Source organism: Mya arenaria, chromosome 6 (genome assembly GCF_026914265.1).
Source record: "Mya arenaria isolate MELC-2E11 chromosome 6, ASM2691426v1".
Lineage (NCBI taxonomy): Eukaryota > Metazoa > Mollusca > Bivalvia > Myida > Myidae > Mya > Mya arenaria.
Genome location: NC_069127.1, coordinates 44,074,549 through 44,095,419, shown reverse-complemented (window position 1 = coordinate 44,095,419; position 20,871 = coordinate 44,074,549). Strand labels below are relative to the sequence as shown.

Genomic DNA, 20,871 nt, shown 5'->3' with positions numbered 1-20,871 from the left:
CACGTGACAAATTACAACATAAATGCTACATTGGAAGGCAACATTTTTGCTTCAAATGACGACTTAAAACATGGTATAAACACACTGATATAGGTCTAGTCATATAAAGTATATAAAGTAGCCATGTCTCCTGGCTAAAGCATTAAAGTATCTATGTATTGGTGAGGGAATTAGATAGAGGGTCACCTAAGTAACATTTCTGTGAGATTATTTTAAATCAGGCCAGAGAAGAAAATTTTCAGAACTTCAGATAGGGATTTTTTATTAGAAAAATGGGAAAATAGGATACTTTTTGTCATTGGGAACATGAATAAACTAAAGCTGTCACAGGAAAGACAAACACCCCAGAATGCCGCCTGGACACAGGAATGGCATAGAATTTCTTTTAGAAGAGGCCATAACTCTGAGGTTGTTAAACACTGTATTTGAACTTATCATGCTTAACCAAAGTGTGTTGTTTAATCAAAATCCATTGAGTAATTTAGAAGTTACATTGCTGACAAAATAAAGGAAGGTTTTTAATTGCGGTGAAGTGCAAAAGCTTACTTCAATCATTTAATGCTAGTTATCAAGTTATGCTGAGTGACAAAAGTTTTATTGAAGAAAGTAATTAAAAGAGTATTACATATCTACATGAAATGCAATCAAACCTCCTTTGCTTGAACTCAAGGTAATGTCCAAATCTTTATCGAACGAAAAATCAGTCAGATATTTCACTGCTCTGAACTTTGTAATAAGTGAAAATAGAGGTATGGTTCTTGAACACTGCACTTCCTCTCATTGTGCTTCACCAATTTATGAAGTTCGATTAAATTCCATTCAGTCGTTTTCAAGTTATGCTCCGGACAAGTAAATTTGCAACGGACCGACCGACCAACCACAGGTTGATAAATTTCTGTTAAAAAATGTTAGCTACTTGATTTATTTTTAATTATGCTTCTGGATGGATTTGAACAGCTACCTTGAAACCCTCAAAAGATTTGTAGTCCTGTGCTTAACAACATAAGCTAAAGCATTAAAATTGAAGAGTTTCAAGTGGAGGTTTTCATTAGGGGTGTGCTACCTTAATATACATGATAGGATTATGGTGCTTGTGCACTACACTTCTTCTCATTGCCATCTATCTATATCCCACGTTTTATTTCAATCCCATCAGTAGTATTGAAGTTATCTATATCCCACGTTTTATTTCAATCAGTAGTATTGAAGTTATGCACCCAACAAGAAAAAGTAACAAAGGGCAATTACTCTGTAATTAGCTTAAATAGAGTAATTGTTCTTGTACACTGCACTTCCTCTCATTGTGCTTACCTATTGTATAATGTTTAATTAAATTCCATACAGTAGTTTATAAGTTATGCTCTGGACAAGGAAAAGTAACAAAGGGCAATAACTCTGTAATTGGCTAAAATAGAGCTAAGGTTCTTGTACACTGCACTTAGTCTCATGATGTTCTATCATCATATGATGTTTAATTAAATTCCATCCAGTAGTTTTTAAGTTGTCCTCTGGACAAGGAAAATTGCAACGGACCGACCTACGTACAGTTAAAAGGGACCTCACTCCTGACCGTGAGAGTACATTCCCTTCAAATGACTGTAATGTTTATCAGTGGACCAGAGTACTGTGTTGAGATTTTTTTGGGGATATATTCAGAAACTTGAATAGAATTCATCAATTAGATGCATGTTCAGGTGAGAATTATGATTGCTATTGAAAGATTAGAGTGTAATCTGTATGTAGGCTGCATGTTATTGTCGCAACATTTCGTTTGGGTATTTTTCTTGGCATGTTTTTCATACTCAACACTTTTCAATCAAATCAAAGTTGTTGAATTATTTTGGCCATTCGAGATTTTCTGACATTTTCAAACTGCAGTAACGCATAGTTATTTTATGCTAAATCGTTGGTAGGATTGACCCCTAAATCTGAAGAAAAAATAAAGAATTTTAGGTTAAATGTATTTCAGATCATATAACACCAAAGCAGTAGTTCATTCCTATCAAATGACTGTGACAACAGGGTGACTCCAATAAACCCCCTCAAACTTTGTTTGTTAAGAGTATAATAAAAATTGCAGATCATGTTTTTCGTCATAGTTTGAGCCAAATCAGCACAGTGGTGTTTGAGACTTAATTTGAAGTCAAAAATGTTGGTGGCGGATTCCAGATATAGGGCTATCAACAATAGCTCATCTTTGAGGACACAGTGCTCGGAAGAACAAAATCATAAAAAATTTCAACAGACCGACAGACTGACAGAGTGATTAATGCCATATCCCACTGCAGGGGAAATAATCCCCTGGAATTTTTATCTATGCCCCCGCCAATATCCCCCGGAATTACAAAAATATATAAAAAAATTACGTCATTTTTAACAGAGAGTTGATTTTATCAGCAAGTTTACAAGTAATGCCCTCTCTGCTATGAAGCTTAATTGGATTAATAACAAATGGTGTAAAATCCAGCAGTAGACACATGTGTGGCATTGTTTTAATAGAAACTGACCAATCAGTGAGCATGTTCCATATTAAGAGTCCTTCACAATGTGTAAAAAACTTATGTCATTTTCAACAAAAGGATTTAAGATAATAAGGTGATAGATTATTCAGTACATAATGAGATTAAAATAAGTGATAGAAAAGACTGTTTCTTTGTTATGCTTCACTACTCATAAGAAAATGACAAAGTGAAACTGAAAGTAAACAACAAGAAAATGACTTCATTTATTAAAATGATATTTATTGTTTTGATGAATGCCAAAATAAAACATGTTTATGAACTTTTACAAACAAGAGCACCGCGAAACGGAGCATTATACGCCCGAAGAAGATTCGGCTTGAGGTCTTTAATAAACATTTAGGTTATGCTAGTATACTGCTTACTAAGTTTAAAAGTAGCAGGACTTGGAAAGTGCTCACAACACATCCTTTTAATATAGCAATAATTTGTATAAAGTTATCTAAAAATTGCTTTATTGGTTACAAAGTTGTGGCTAGGACACGTTTTCTAAAAATTCCTTTATTAGTAGTAACACAAAGTTGTGGCCTGGACACGGAATTGCTAACAGAATTGCTAACGCCCCCCAGTGAAAATAGTCTTTGAGGTACGGACCTGGAAAGCATGCTTGACAAATCCTTTTAATGTAGAGATGATTTGTATAAAGTTATTTGAAAATTGCTTTAGTAGTAACCCAGTTATGGCCTGGACATGGAATTGCTAACGTCCCCCCCCCCATGGTGATTCTAGTGTTTGAGGTATGGACCTGGAAATTGCACGCGATACATCCTTTTAATGTAATGATGCTTTGTATAAAGTTATTTGAAAATTAGTTTATTAGTGACCAAGTTGTGGCCCGGACACGGATTTGCTAACGCACCCCCATGGTGATTCTAGTCTTTGAGGTATGGACCTGGAAATTGCGCGCAACACATCCTTTTAATGTAGTGATGATTTGTATAAAGTTATTTGAAAATCGCTTTATTAGTTACCAAGTTATGGCCCGGACACGGAATTGCTAACGCCCCCCCAGTGAAATTAGCCTTTGAGGTACGGACCTGGAAAGCATGCTTGACAAATCCTTTTAATGTAGAGATAATTTGTATAAAGTTATTTGAAAAAAAGTTTTAGTAGTAACCCAGTTATGGCCTGGACATGGAATCGCTAACGTCTCCCCCCCCCATGGTGATTCTAGTGTTTGAGGTATGGACCTGGAAATTGCGCGCGACACATCCTTTTAATGTAATGATGCTTTGTATAAAGTTATTTGAAAATGACTTTATTAGTGACCAAGTTGTGGCCCGGACACGGTGATTCTAGTCTTTGAGGTATGGACCTGGAAATTGCGCGCGACACATCCTTTTAATGTAGTGATGATTTGTATAAAGTTATTTGAAAATCGCTTTATTAGTTACCAAGTTATGGCCCGGACACGGAATTGCTAACGGACGGACAGACGGACAGACAGACGGACAGACGATTGAGGCCATAACATAAAACGACCCTTCGGGCGTATAAAAAGGTATGTATTTACTTCTTGTTATGATCAAATGCAAACAAATGTGACTATTTGGGAATTGGAAGAAATGAAAAATATTAATATCCATTCCATTCTCTCTTTTAAAACAGTTTGAAAGTCATCATTTCTGATAGTAAGCAGATTTCTTTATCAATTTTATTAGAAGGTTAGCCTATTAAATTGTTTCTCATATATATATCTTTTTCTATGAAATTTTTTTCTATCCAAGTGAATCATATGTGTTGTGACATATACTGATCATCACAGTGTCTCATAGAAAAATATAAGTGACTTCAAGAAGTGTTAATAAAACACTTCCGGATGTTGCAAAATGGCGATGATTAAAACCCCTGGTATGAGAGTCAAATCCCCTGGAATTTTGAACCAAATCCCTTGATGAGCCATTCAAAAATATGGCATGTATGCTTAAGGTTTCAGCTAACTTTTCGCAGGGTCATAATAGCTATACCAAAGAATATGTTACAGAATATAAATAACATATAAAAGAAAATATCACTGAAGTAAATGTCAAATAATCAAAATGTCATTAACCATTACCTCATCACAGCCTACTAAATATTGGCAGCCCTGAATGGCACACTTGATCAACTAAAAAACATTGATTTTTTTTTTTGGTGGATATCAATTTGCACATTTGCCAGAGTGGGAAAGACACTAAAAATAGATGGAAGATTCATGAATTTTTTTTTTATTTCACATTACCCTAATAATTGACTGTTTACCTAAGAACTTTTAAAAAAAGACTTTTAAATGCTCCTTTGACTAGCTTTAAACAAGTTGTTAATCTAAAGTTTTAAGATACTGTAAAACAAAAGATATAGTTGTTGTTGTTTTGTTCAACAATTGGCTTATGACTTTGACAAATATTGCAAATCATAACTTCCACTATCTAATGCTGACAGGACAGGAAAAAGCATGTAAGAAATGGCAGTGATAAAAGTATGAAGACATTGAAAATGACTTACATTTTGATGAGACATTTGTTGAGTTCCTCTATCTTCATATTGGCTGGCAGCCCGGTCAAAACAACGATCTTCGCCTTGTGGTATTTCATGTTCTGATCCTTCTGGGACAGTTCACCTTCACAGTGGATAACAGTCAACATGTGTATTTAACTGTATACCACACTTAATTTATAAAATAAAGAAATTAAACATTTTAAATAGTAGACTCACAGTATTCAAACCAAACACATCTTATATTTTTAAACAAGATCAAACATTTTTGATAGTTTTGATGATATTTTTCATTCTCATTTATATAAATAAATATTGATACCTCATGCCTCACAAATAAGAAATATTATAAATACAAGTAATGAAAATCAAGAGAATATCTTGAACCAACAGCTTTGAGTTTCTCAGTGAAATCATAAGACACTAGTGCAGTGCTGACATTATGCACTAGGTGCCCGAACTTACTCTGTGCATGCTGCACTGCGCTTTCTTTATCACCAAGGTCTCCACCACCGTCATCACTGTTCCCGACCCCATCCTCCTCACTACCCCCTCTATTCTCCGCCTCTCCCTCCTCATTCTGGCTGGATGCTTCATCAGACTTCACCCTTTCCACATTCTTTGGTCTGTCTCGTTTGTTAGGTTTTTTCTTCTTTGTGATGTCTGCAAAGTCAGCAATCAGTTTTCTGCCCTCAATGGTAATTTTGGCTTCCTTTGCTTGCTTGGCATCCTCCCTTCAAATAATAAAATATATTTCACAGTAGTTATGACCTCACTTGAGCAAAAACTGACTTGAGAATAAGTGTAAAAGCCAGGATCAAGCAGATTTCAGACACAGGTCCAAGACTTGCTAAGATATTTTAGCTTTTAAGTGAACAATGAAATTCACTTTGTCTTCTGTTAGTAGCAAACAAAAACCAAAGTTGATTTACATAAATATCATTCAAATCTGTCATTCCTTCAATGAGTTATCATCCTGATACAGTTATTTTACCAATTTCTATGTTGAAAGGGGCCATTGCGCGTCAACAGTTGGTAGTTTGTAATCAAAGTCACCAGTATTTAATGTTGTTAAACATGTGTACCAAAAGTTATTTTAATATGTCAACACAATGAGTTATTGTCTAGAACAGAACAAATATATCAACTGACCAACCAACAAGCTCACTTCTATTAACCATCTCCAAACTTTTTTTCTGTGGCGGAATAATTACAAGTCAAGCAGATATTTTCACCAGGCGCTTCTGTAACGCCAACAGCTACCTAAGGTCTATGCCTATTAAAGATCAACTCTCTCTGTTCTCTTTAATACTCTGTAAGAATAAACAGTTCATGACTATTGAGAGAGACCTAGTTCTGGCTTCCATAACTTTAATGTTGATATTTATGTTTTTGATGTTTACAACACATTAAAGTTATGGCGTAACCCCCATAGTAAAGTCAACCAGAATCAATTGAGTGTGATGATGCAATGCAATCACATGACCATGATGACGTCGATGAATTCTATTTATAGTATCGGATTCACATTGTTCATTTAGTTGAATCCAATTGCAGTAAGGCTGAAAATACCTTTTGACAAGTAAAAACAATTGATTTATTTCAAATTTGTTATTAGTTATTTACTAATTATTCAAAATAGAAAAAATAACAGCAAAATAAACATTACATTTGTGAGGTCAAATGTAGGTGACATGGGTATGTTTTTTAAATCTTGCTGTCACGTGATTAAATTTGAACACAACTATGACTTAGTTAAAGAATGCTTATAATCAGATTTATTAAAATGATAAATTAACTATCTATAAAGCGTTTTTTGGTTTTGAAAATGTGTTTGTAAACTACATTTTACTTCATTTACCTGAGGATATAGTTATTTTGTCTGTACAATGCAAACAAGTGAAATAACAGCGTGACATAAAAATGTCACGAATTCTGGTAGGGTTTGGATACGGCGTTCTCTTCAGCTAACACGTCCAAAAAGGTAATATATAACGTGTTCGCTGAAGTTCTTCAGCTAAGAGAGAACACATGATTTACTTGGTACAATAATTCAGAGGAATATTTCATTAAACAACAAATATCAATAAAAAGTAGCTGTTTGTCAAAAAATGAAACTTGGCAGATCAAGTTTAAATCATAACAGTACAACAACATTTACTTTCATGAAATGGTACACTATCAGAAGAGAATAATTCAGGGGGGTTTCCAGATTTTTGGGAAAAGAAGCCTACATTAAATTAAAAGGATGAGGATGAAGAAGGGTGACATGTATACTTATTTACAAAATGGCAACACAAAATTCAATGCTTTATTAACAACTTTTTACTAACTCAAGGGCCATAAGTTTACTTTTACCCCAGGCAGCTAAATCTAGCACAATTCACAGGTTGCATAATATTCCTGTCAAGTTTCATTCCTCTGGATCAAATATTTGTAAAGATATGCCGATGTAAAGTTGTGGGCACCATATGCTTTATTTTCACAACTTCAAGGACCATAAGTCAGGACAAAGAAATACACAAAACCCCAGGTGCACAATATCACATGCTGGGTTACATTCCTGTATTTTTGTGAATCCGGCTCAAATAATTTTTGAGATCCAAGAAGCACAAAACTGAATGACCTGTAAGCTATTTTCACTAAGCCAAGGGGCATAATTCTTACCGCACTCACCACATGCTGCACAAACATTCCAGTACAGTTTCCTCATCTGGCTATTATGCTTTTTGAGACACACATGACAAGAGATTTTGTGATGAACATACACACGGATGGATGGACAACTATGCCAATAGCAGTCTACCTGCCATCAGAGTAAGGGGAGACATAAATAAGATTACAAAACTTACAACACGGTGAACTTGATGTAGCCAAACCCTCGACTCTTGCCACTTGCTGAAAGAAATTACAATGGGCAACTTTATAACTAATACATTTCAGTTTTTATTTTTAGTCAACACAGTTTTTAAGCATTAATCAAAAATGTCATACATCATACATCAATTTCAGTAAAACAGCCAGAGAAGAAATAAATTAATATGATGAATTTAAAAGCAGAGCTGTACGTAAGGCCCTTCACTATTACGCAAGAACTTTTAGGTTTTGGTGTCAGATGGCTTACTGCACCATACAAAGAAAGGTCATAAGTAATTTGATTAAAGTAAAACAGGAAGCCAAAACATGATCATGAGTAACAACAGTAGAACAGACTCTATCCACATTATCATTTGTACAAAATTAAAGAGGTAAAACCTGTTTGTTTTTTAGATTTTATTAGCTTATTTTGCAATAACCTGTTAAAATAGAATACAGTACACTCAACGAGTTAGACCCACTTTCCGTTTTCCTATGCCGATTTTCGCTGTCATGGCCAATACAATGAATTAATCCACAGTCCGAGTTCCTCAGAGTTTGAATTTAAGGCCCTCGGAGGGTGATCAGATGACCGAAGAATTACGAACACGGCGTTCCTTGGAGGGGTAAACTCCTCGAAACTCTGCAGACACTTGATAAGAAAATACGCTAAATTTATTTAATTTTTTATTAAAAATTTCAACTGATTATGACGGCTCCAGTAAATTGCTATTATTCTTTTTCCCCTGCTTGTTTTGTATGAAGTTTAAGCAATACCACAAGAATGCAGTCGTATTTCACTATTTGCACATGCATCTTGTACATGAAGACTGAATACATTGATAAACACATTTCACCCAAAACAGGCTAGGTTACTTATTACACATTTTCGGAAAATCAGGAGGTAAAACACATGTTCAAAGCTTAGAGCACATGGTTGAAGACCTGCTTGCCTCGTTTTCTGTGGAAAATTCCATTAAACGTCATAGCTATTTTATACCACCAATAATAAATAGTATATTCTATACTGTATTGATCACGCGCGTGATGTCAGAGTTCATGGTTCAGAATCATGTAAAATGTCTGCTGTTTTATGATGCATAACAATTAGTGGCAATACATCAATGATGTTTACTATTAACAAGTCAAGACAATATTCAATTGGCGTTTACGGACACAAATACAAATTAAATGCTGGTAAGAATCTTGTACGATTAACAATGTACATAAGTATAAAAACAAATAACTTCTGAACAATAATGATTTCTTGCTTATCTGATTAGACACAGAGTTCCGCCGCAGGGTCATAAAATTGGACGATTTTCAACACTTCTGTTCATATTAAATTCGGCGGTAAACAAGCCACTCAGAGGAACTTGGTGGGATTTTAGCGAGGGCAACAGTTTGAGCCTCGGAGGATGTCCGCGATCATCGACTTTATCCCTCAGAGTGACCGAGGAAAGTGGGTCTAACTCATTGAGTGTACTGTATAATTTTTAATATATTTCAAGCATCTCATAGTTTAACTTATTTATTTTACAACGATTGTGAAACAAGATATTACAACATTATATATTATTACTGTTGTTGGCACTTTGTTACGTGAGAGTGTGGTCTTGTGTTGTGGGGGAAACAGGAGTACCTGGAAGAAACCCACTTGTACCGTAAATGACTGGGTATTAGACGCACTTTTTTCCCTCAGATTTTGATGCAAAAAAATGCCTGCGTATAATACCCAGTAACAATTTTTTGAACTTCTGAGGTCAATTTTAAGCCGAGAGTTTGTTTAGATTTATGTAAAAGGGATGTTACTCGCGTCATATTGATTGAGTATATACGGGTTGAAACGGCAGTTGAAGATCGGGATACCGTATATCGTAAGACGTTTATAATTTCAACAAAAATATTTTTCGATTAAAGTTACCGTAATTCACCTAAGAGTTCGGACACTCTAAATATTTGGACACCCATAATTATTTCCCAAAATAATTTATTTTGCGTACCTAATTTTCGGACACCCAAAGGACATCAATCATAACTTTCATAGTTACCAAGTTTCACAGACGAAGATTATTGATTTTTATCTTTACAATGCCTGGCTAGATTACCTAACCGTATACACCACTGTGACAATTTAATTAGTTACTACCCATCCTAAACGATTTATTGCCTGTTGAAAAGGAAGTGTGATATATTTATTTGAGGATTAAACAAACAACAAAGGCAATCAAGGAATTAAGAAAACATCGACATGACATGTTTGTAAAACGATCTGCCAATAAGCTTTCAAACTTGTACCACACTTATAGACTATATGAAGCAATAATCGTACAGTTATACATTAATCCTGCATAGCAATGTCCATGCTCTCTACGAGATCCTCGTGGGTATAACTGTAAGTTATGTGACGTCACACAGTGTGACTCTTTGATCTGAAGCCGATAGAATGTGTTTATTCAGTTCAGTGCATGTATAAAATTGTGTTTTAATTAACTTGATGAAGGATTTACACTTATAGGCGTAATAAATAAGTTTATGACCATTGATTACTACGGATAAATTAATAAGTGGTTAAAAGCAAACATGAAGAAAAAAGGCAGGTTAAACAAACATGTAAATAAAATGTAAAAATGATAATTTTTTATGTATTCGGAGAGCGAAAAAAATAATTAATTTATGGTGTCCGAACTCTTGTGAATTACGGTATTCAATATTATTTTGAATAATAAATTGAATTAAACAATAATCAAACATATAAAAAAGCAAAGTTGGGCACTGTCAAAATATTTTTTGCATAACATAACTTTTCATTATCAACAGTATGGTTGTATGGTTTTAAAGATAACCATCGCCATTTTCACGAAAAAAAAAGTTTTTGTCACTGTCAACAAACATGGTGGCTGAAAATGCCGGACGATTTTGACATTTTTGATCGGAACAACTACCCACTTTTGATACTAAACAATTTGTACGTGAAGGATTTGCCATATCAAAAATCTAAAAAAAAATCTGTCAACGTACAATTATTTGGACTAACAAATTAGTGACAAAGCGTCGTCACAACACACCATAAGGGTCATTATTTGTCAGGATTGTCCAACTTTTGACAAATTTATGGCATTTATAGCGAGCAAATGTGTATTTTCAGCAGGTTTTCATGTCTACCTTTTAATAAAATACTTCGTCAAAGATGCAAAATTGTCAGAAGTTGGATTTAAAGTCATATCATGATAATTAAACATCTGGATTTGAGAGATTTTGTAATTTTTGGTGGGTTGTAGGGGGCAGTTAAACAGGGGTCTTGGGATCAAAACATTGCACCGGACGCCTGCGGATTGTCCAGGTTGTCTGGGAATAAGCCATAAATGTCGCGAATTTACATTACAGCAATCTTACCTTTGTCATTTACAAGAAAACATTGCTTTATTGGTCCAAAGTCAGAAAACTTATTTTCCAGCTGTTCATTTGTGATAGAATAAGGAATATTTCTGACGAATATTGTCTTGCTTTGGGACGTCATTTTCCTTTTTAGATTGTCAGGAAAGTTTCTTCAACGTGTTGGTAGCAGTCAATGTACATGGAAAATGGTAGCAGTGGATACGATGTATATAAGTAAGCTCCTTCGCAGTGATTTCCCCTTATACATGTCTGAAAACTACACAGCAATCTCAGTGGCATTTGCCGTTACATAGCTGTCAGTCTATATTCTAATGTCAAAATACCAACTAAAACTACTGATAATCTGCACTGAAGTATAAGCCTATTAATTGTTGCATAAAGATAACCATACAGTACTGGTACTGGTACAGTAATTCTTATTTTGACGTTTTTATGTCTCGACTTTCCAATAGACCATAATCCTTTGCGGCATGGTGACTTCCGGTTTATTTCCGGGTTATGACGAAGTACAATAACAGCGATAAATACGGACAAATCATCATTCCAGGTTTGTTATAATTTATTTATTTTTATTAGATTTGTCATTTTAATGAGTTTATATCACATTATTGTGATATTATTTGAATGTCATGAGCTATAAATCGCTTGACTGTTTACTTGGACTCTTATTGGAGTATTATAAACAACAAATTCTCATCTATTCTAAAACATTTGTTTTGAAAATTAACAGAAATAATACATTAGTCTGTTTTACTCTCTGACAGTCATAATCTAATGAGGAATCTGTATGTACATTACCAGGTATAACTAATAGTCTTATGAATGAACATAAATAAATCATCAAAATTCATCAATATAAATTATGATATTTATACTGCTGTGTGTATTTTATTACTATGTAATAAACATTTTACTTAGAGTAATTATGTCATGCTGTCACCTGTGTAGTCTTCTGAATGATTTGTTATTTTCAAATATTATGATGGCCACCGGACTAGTCGCATACCCCCAGGCCTGGAATTAAATAAGGTTCCAGATTGTCTTAAAACCCATTCATAAATAAGTCTGAGAGTAACTTACTTTTTTATAAAATTATGCTTTTTATGTTCCATTCCTTTCTTTACAGATATGATTCAAATATGCTGATGTTACCTTCTGAGATCATTACTTTCAATGAAGAACATCACTACAATTGGTTCGGCTGCTAGATTGGTAGCAACGTGATGGACAGCTAGTACCTGACATGCTATTGTTGGTTTGGCATCTATTGCTTACTGGGCCGCCATATTGGATGGACCATACGTGTTGGTTGAACAATTATAAATGGTTGGACAGGAAGTGTTGGTTGGACCACCAGTGTTGTTTGGACTGCTTGTTGGACAGAATGTGTGATAGACAACTAGTGTTATTGGAATCACTGTTGGGTCATATTGGTTTGATTCCCATTGCTAGTACTTGTTGGATCTCTTTTGTTGGTTGAACTGTTGTTTTTTGACTGTTATTATTGATATTCATACATGTATAATATGTTAAGTGCTTAGTATTCAACACTTATTATTATTATTATTATTGTTATCATAAGAAATATTATTATTCAAAAATCATATAAATATATAAAATTAAATATTTTTATATGTCCTTGTACTTTAGTTATGTTTTACATTTACAATGTGCATCATAATGTTTTATTATATGAACAACTCTTTTTATAGATATTTAAATAAACATTAATTCTGTACAACCATTTTTTGTTTCTTTTGCTACAATTTGTATGATAGTGTCAGACATTTTCTACAGAAATGATAAATTTGTCATAAAAAAAGCACAGCAAAAAAATCAGAGCTCATGGTAACTTCTTTAAATGCTGATTCTCATCAAAATGAATAAGTTGAATTGCATCATTGAATGTATGATTCTTCATTAAATTTGATGAGATCTCCTGCCAATTGACCTTTAGGGACATGCACCTTTAAAACTGCAATCTTACAGATTAACTGATTTTGATATCATTGCCCTCAATTCAGTCAGTCATATAAGATGATTCACAAAATAACAGATCTCAGTTGTTTGAAACACTGTCAAAAGACTTCATTTTCTTAAAGCGTTAGAAACGCTTTTTAACCATAAATATATCCATTTTCAAACAAAGATACGTACAAATGTTATCTGATCTTCTATCAGCAATCTTTTATCACTGGTTTTCAGACATTTTTTTGTCAAAACGGTCAAGATAATTCTGTAAAAATGTTTTTTGATCTTCCATCAGCAATCTTATATCACTGGTTTTCAGACATTTTTTTGTCAAAATGGTCAGTCTGAGAATGCAGCTTTAAACTTGAGCACTGTATTTACAATGATGAACAATTTTAGTTATGAAAATTAAAATACATAGGAGCAGATGTATTGAAATTAAAATACATAGGAGCAGATGTATTGAATCATTCAAGTCTTGAAATATTATGTATGATCTTGCTTGACATGAGCCTATTGTTTCTGGAAATTTGCATGTGTACCAAGTTTCATTTAAATCTCAAGGCTGTTTGAATTTGGGCCAAGAAAATATTCGGCCTACAGTACTGCGCTAACGACACCTAGGCTTATTGACTATAACAATACTAAAGTAACATGATAGGAAAAAGCTCGAACCAAGGGCTGCCAGAAAAAGCACGGTGCTCCTACAAACTAAGTTAACCGGGTGGCTAGTTATTGCCCACAAACGTTAACTCGATTTTATGTCTTTTTAATATTAACCATGGGAGTTTACACAGTCATTGGAATAAAAAGATCATAGACAATCATATTAATAACAACGGTATTTTTTACAATTTAATAAGAACAGTAAACATGATATAATTCAATAACAATAAATTGTCCTTGGTATGCAATAATCCCTTTAAAGGTTCATTTGCCAAGGGTTAAAAAACCACATCTTGCTTCTTTTTGAAAAATCTCTTGTTCGACTGTTATCGGGTATAAAGTGTTGTTTCACATCCTGTGTCATAATTTTAAGTTCTAAATGTCTACTTTTTGTACCAAACATTTAAATTTATGTCACTTGTGTGCATTTCTTTAGTCCTTGCAGTCAAGGAAAGTTTTCATTCATATTGACACACTTCATTTATTTTATCTCTGTTCTTGAACCGATTCCGTCTCTTGTGTTTTGCACAAATTTTTCTTGTAAAACCACTGATATAGCAGGTGCTATCAGATCAATGGTATCAACTGCCTACTCCTGTTGAGCATCAACTTGGCGGAATCAAACATCCAGAATGGACATCTCTGAAATAAAATAAATAGTTTTATCATCATCCAACTTAGCCAGAAAAAATAAAAATATAAAAGACTCTTTAACTGTTAAACTGCACTGTCACAGATATACCGTTTTGACAACTTTTTTTATTTGTTGTCTTGGAAAGAGGCAATTTCTGCGTAAATATCTGCAAACCAGTGATATAAGCCTGCTGACAAAAAGAATCAGATCACCGATTTTCATATCTCCATTTAAAAATTATTATTTTATGGCTAATTTTAAATGCGTTACTAACGGTTTAAGAAAAATGCATTAAAAATTATTTTATTTACTTAAAAATGAAAATCTGCGATCCAATGTTTTGTCAGCAGTCTTATATCACTGGTTTTCTTGCACGTTTGCATAAATTGGCAGTCAAAGACAAAAAAAAAAGTTGTCAAAATGTTTAATCTGTGAGAGTGCAGCTTTAATATCAGTCAGATATTTAAATAGTTACAATTTACTAGTACAATATTAATAAGCTGTTATTTTAAGACCTGCATATTTGTTTACATACAGCACAGCAGTCAGTATTTAAATGCCCTTCTTAATCACATTTAAGCTTCATTTACTTGACTTGACTTGACTGTTTTGAAGTTGCAGATTTTAACAATTTCACACTAATTGCAACATATCATTCATTTAATTTAATAACAAACTCAACAAACCACAATTGAATGCATACTTCATAACAACCAATATGTATTTGAAGTCTTTGAGAACTACTATGAAAGTCTTTACCATTAATAATGGTAAAGACTTTCATAGTAGTTCTCAAAGACTTCAAATAATTGGCAAAATAGATCGATAGGTGAGTAAAACATGTTAGGAACATCAGGTTATACATTGTTCTATAAATATCTACCGTTTTTTGTAAATGTCAATGAAGTTTTCGACGTTTGGCATTATATTTGTTATTTTACCCCACCCACTTAAATGTGTACTGAAGTTGGGTGTAAACGTCGAAAACTTCATTGACATTTACAAAAAACGGTAGATATTTATAGAACAATGTATGACCTGATGTTCCTAACATGTTTTACTCACCTATCGATCTATTTTGCCAATTATGCTCTTCCTTTCACTCGTATCGATAACTAGGAAATTGAATGCGGAAATAAACCGGAAGTCACCTTTGTCGCAAAGCATTATGGGCTTCTGGAATAAGGCGAAATTCGCATGTAAAATTGAAGCATGACGAATTATCAATTTATACTTTAACAGGTTTCTGATTTATGCTGAGTACAAGAACTATTCGTAATGTTTGATTTTAAAGAAGATTTCCACCTATGTGATCGTATTCATAACGTATCTTCTATTAGTATAATTGTTCAATTTAATGAAACATTGCTTTTTTGTAAATATTTCAGTAATTTAAAGAAAAGTAACAATGTGTTCACACTGAAATATAACAATAAATAAGAAAGATGTCAATAGAAAAATGCATTTGGATATATTTGCAGAGGTTATTTAAAATATTCACTAACTAACCGTAGAAAATGTTCACTTATTCGACGGTCGTGATCAGTTTATTTGCATTGCATAACCCGCAAACATAATAAACGAAAACATTCAGATGTTAACAACTCCCTTTTCAATGTTGCTTAATTCCGCCCCAGTTATGAAAACCAACGTAGTATTATCTCCATTATGTGTTTGTTCTGTTTCAGTTTGTTACTCACGAACATTCCTATCAATAAATGTGTTGTTGTTTTTCTTTCTTTCTCAGTCTTCAAATTGTTCAGAAATGGTTTGTTGTTGAAACTGTACCTAGCGTATGAACCTTAAATGTATCAAGAGCCATATTCTACAAGGTGTGCTTATGTTGATTTATTATCCGTTTAAAAGCTGAAATAGACCATTTTTGTATCAAATCTGTCAACCCTAGAGGCACCCAATTAACGAAGTGCGTTGCGAATTCCGATCTGCATACCATCAGCATTTAACATTTAATAACATCAAAGGACAGGTAATGTTGTTATGTATATATGATTATTTAAGTCTTACGATTGTTGTTGTTTTGTTTTTGTTTTGTTTTATATGGCTAATCGTGTGCTTTATTATTAGGATATGTTGTAAGTTTAAAATATTTCCCATTTTTTATTGTGGGTTTCAAATTTATCGTTGTTCAACGTTATTTGTTCTTCTATTTTAATCCATAATTTCAAATACATAGTGTTCTATTTTACCTACAATACCATTAATTGTTGTTGAAGCTATAAAATGTGTAATTTAGTTCAGTCTAATGTTTAAGAGATACAAAACCTGAATTACAGAATGTACAAAAGCTACAATCACAAGTTTGAACTTGAAAAGCAGTTGGTCGGTTTGTTTTATTCTTAAAAGAATTTTGTAGTGAAAAAACGTCGTATAGTATCTATTGTAGATGTGAATATATTACAGTATATTTTACATTCAAAATTTTCATCCGGTTTCAGTCCATTTCCACATGTAATTCCGAAGCTGGCGATGTTGTTGTTGTTGTTTGGATCAATATTGCGTATAGAATTATTTTTTTTGCTTAGATTCTACCATTTTTCGTTTCTACGGTGCTCCATGGCGTTCTACGGCGTTCCTACGGAGTTCTAGTTGGCGACTGTCTGCCATGAGGCACTCTCACGGCGCTTCCACTGCGTGCATCGAGTTGTCACGGCGCGCGCACTGCATGTGCACTGCATGTGCACTGCGCTCTCACGGCGCTTCCAGTACGTGCATCGAGTTTCACGGCGCTCACACTGCGTTGACGGCGTGTTGTTTTGCACTACCTATACAAACGACTACTCCAACAGTTCGCCATTCTTTCATTTGCTCTCGAACAGTGGAGACTATGCCCGCTAAAAGAGGTGGAAAAGTGAAGAAGGCAGAATGAGATACACAGCGTCTGCATCATCCGGGATCTGCTTCACCTGCATAAAGGCAAGCGATAGCCCCGCTTGCTGTTGCACATCAGTCATGGTGAAATCCATGTTTATTTGTATATATATATCCTTTATTCTATTTTGTTGGGTTGATTTATTGTCATACAAAAGCCCATTGACGCGTTAGACGTGCATTTGGAGCGCAATGGTCGCCATTGCGGCTTCGTACAATCGCAGTTAGAAAAATAAAATGTCTCGTAAGCACCGTAGACGCGCCGTATAAGCGCGGTAGATACGCAGTGTCATCTTAGAGGACACCGCACGATCGCTTGCGATATCCATTTGTTCGCACTTCGATCCTTGTGCGCGCCCGCGGCGATCCTGTCACGGTGATCCCACTGCGCTCTTATAAGAACACCGAGCGACTGCGTTTGTTCGGGGCATGCTCAAAGTGCGCGCTGTCGCTCGGCGTTCTATTCGAGCCAACCGCGTTCACTGGCGATGCCACTGCGTTGCCGCGGCGATGCTTGCGATTCCACTGCACGCAGATCGGTGTTCTGGATTGTTCTTGGACGCCGTGTGAACGAGGCCTATTAAAAGCGTAAAAAATTGGTTCTATAATAAATCAAAGCGCGAAGCGCTGAAAGACTATTTGCGGGCAAATATGTGAGAGTTGCAAATTTTATTTGAACTATGTGAATGGTTGAAGGGCACATAGATAAAAGTGAAAATGTGCCGGGGCCAAGAGCGCTTGTGCGCACACTGGGCGAGGAAACAAACAAATCTGTATCTATTATATGGCGTCTTGTGTCATTTTGTTTATGTGAATGTCACTTCAATCGTCGTAATACCCCCTTCCGCATGTATTTAATGTTACAATGCACGCCCTTTCAATCGTTTCAAAAGGTTTTTCGTTGATTAAATATCATACGATTGGAAAATACAATACATCATATATATCATTTCCTTTACATACATGTTTTGTTTAAGGAAAATCATTTTTTTACAAACAACTTCAGCAATAATTCCATTCAAAATGCACAGCGTATCACTTCAGTCGACGTATCCCCTTGTATTTAAAGTTACAATGCATGCCCATTTCAATCGCTTCTAAAGGTTTTTCGGTGCTATGTTTAGATATCATACGTAAGGCCAAATAAAAAATAGGTGCGTTTCAGGTAACGCTGCCAAAAAAAATAGGGTAGGTAGGTCGGAATATTTTTTTATTTATTTTTTAATTTTTTTTTTGATATATTGATTTCAGTAACTGTTGACTCAGAAAGTAACAAAAATAAAAGTCATCAATTTTCAGGTTTATCAGTAGTTTTTAAACATGTTCCATGCTTCAAAGGAAACATTCTTTATTTGTCTGGTTAAATACTTTGACAATGATGGTTGGATTTCAACTAAGTTATGGTACATCACTCTGCAATTATTTAAGACTTTCCAGGAACGGTTTTACTTTTCTTTATGCACCCTTTTGTTTTCAATCACCCTCTGTAGAATGCTAACCTCCCTGTAACATAATTACATGAAAAGTGGGACAGCAAATTTACCATATAAGCCATCAGCCAAGGAAACCGCAATGCTGTCAAGAGGACCTGGGGGTTCAGGTTTGAAGAACAAGTAACATGCAGGTTTTATTGCCAAAATATCAATCCGAAAGTCAGTATCTGACACATTTGTTTCTGAAGAAAATATAGTTCAAGAATTAAAATATACCTGCCACACAAGCACAAACTACCCGTAATTCACCTTAGAGTTCGGACAATCTAAAAATTCAGACATCCATCATTATTTTCAAAAATAATTTATTTTAGGTACCTAATTTTCGGACACCCAAAGGACATCGATTGTAATTTTTACAGTTACTAAGTCTCACAGACAAAAATTATTGATCTTTATCATTCCAATGCCTGGCTAGATTACCTAACCGTATACATCACTGTGATAAGTGAGTTAGTTACTACCCATCCTAAACGATTTATTGCCTGTTGAAAAGGATGTGTGATATATTTAATGGAGGATTAAAGAAACAACAAGGGCAACCAAGAGATTAAGAAAACACAGACATGACATGTTTGTAAAACAATCCGCCAATAAACTTTGAAACTTGTACCACACTTTTAATATAGACTTTATGAAGCAATAATCGTACAGTAATACTCATTGTGACATCAATAGAACAATAAAAATCAACACGTTCAGCGCTACAGGTAACTATTTAATGTGATGAATTAAAGTTAGAAATGCAATACCTAAGTTACAATCGAAAACACCACCCAGACACATTAATCCTGCATAGCAATATCCATGCTCTCCATGAGATCCTCGTGGGTATAACTGAGAGTTATGTGACGTCACACAATATGACTGTCTGATCTGAAGCCGATAAAAGGTGTTTATTCATTTCAATGCATGTATAAAATGGTGTTGAATGGGATTTTAATTAACTTGGTGAAGGAGTTACACTTATAGGCGTAATAACCATTGATAACTACGGATAAATTAATAAGTGGTAAAATGCAAACATGAAGAAAAAAGGCAGGTTTACCATACATGTAGATAAAATGTAAAAATGGTTATTTTCTATGAATTCGGAGGGCGAAAAATTAATTATTTTAAGGTGTCCGAACTCTAAGGTGAAGTACGGTAAATACATTTAGAAATCCAACTCTAATATTGTCAACTTTACGTACATACATTTCGTAACAAATGCTTTTCGTACCCAAATCACATTTTTCGGGGAAAAATAGGTTAGGGTCGGCGGGAAAAAATAGGGTCGGTCGGGTAACCTGAAACAGACCTATTTTTTATTTGGCCTAAGGCAAGTTTTATGAACATACACGTTTTAATTGTTTAAGGAAAATTATTTTATTTTTACGAGCAACTTTAGAAATAATTTCTATCAAAATGCAGAGCTTATCAGATGGGTCGTTTTCCCGCGGTGAGGACAAACATGTGGTCAGTTAATGTATGTAGAAACTATTTTTAGAAAATCTGTCAGTTTATGATGTTGAGACTATTTTTAGATTATCGGAAATTGTCTGTTTTAAGAATGGGAATATGATTGTGCTTTGTCAAGTTTTATTGATAAATAAATGTTATTTATGAGTTACGTAAATATCTGTGTAGAAATAATACTAGTGCTGTTATGAAGGCTTCGCACACTTTAGATGTTTTACAGGTTAAATCCAAACTACTTTGCTTCATCAAACGTATGACTGACTCAATGTCGTATCAGGGCATGTGTGTTAGAATAAATTGAAAGCCTTATGTCCAAAACAATGGCAAGAAAACACCGGAACGAAGCTACTACGCAAAAAAAATGAAAACATCTTAATAGAAAAGTTTACGCCTAAAAATCATAGAATGAATAGTATTTTGTAATTGTACAGCAGGCAAATCATAGTATTTTAATGTTAACAACGCGAAACCTGAGATACAACTATTTTGACTTTCAGACTATCAGTTT

At 34.3% G+C, this 20,871-nt stretch overlaps 1 protein-coding gene and 1 long non-coding RNA gene across 4 annotated transcripts in view; both read right to left on the bottom strand.

Annotated features, from left to right (window-relative positions):
• LOC128237011 (RNA-binding protein 28-like) overlaps positions 1-11,437 on the bottom strand; it is a 60,063-nt gene extending 48,626 nt beyond the window's left edge. For all 3 annotated transcript variants that reach the window (XM_052952180.1, XM_052952181.1, XM_052952182.1), the window contains exons 1-4: positions 11,247-11,437; positions 7,847-7,892; positions 5,460-5,728; positions 5,004-5,118 (exon numbers count right to left, since the gene is read on the bottom strand). In XM_052952180.1, the coding sequence (XP_052808140.1) occupies positions 5,004-5,118; positions 5,460-5,728; positions 7,847-7,892; positions 11,247-11,370 (554 nt within the window). In that variant the 5' untranslated portion in view covers positions 11,371-11,437. The remainder of the gene's footprint in view (positions 1-5,003; positions 5,119-5,459; positions 5,729-7,846; positions 7,893-11,246) is intronic.
• Positions 11,438-14,062: 2,625 nt separating this feature from the next.
• Positions 14,063-15,693, bottom strand: LOC128237014 (uncharacterized). Its single transcript, XR_008261476.1, has 2 exons — positions 15,586-15,693; positions 14,063-14,528 (listed from the first exon to the last, which is right to left on the bottom strand). It is a non-coding gene; the product is annotated as an uncharacterized LOC128237014 (long non-coding RNA).
• Positions 15,694-20,871: the final 5,178 nt, after the last annotated feature.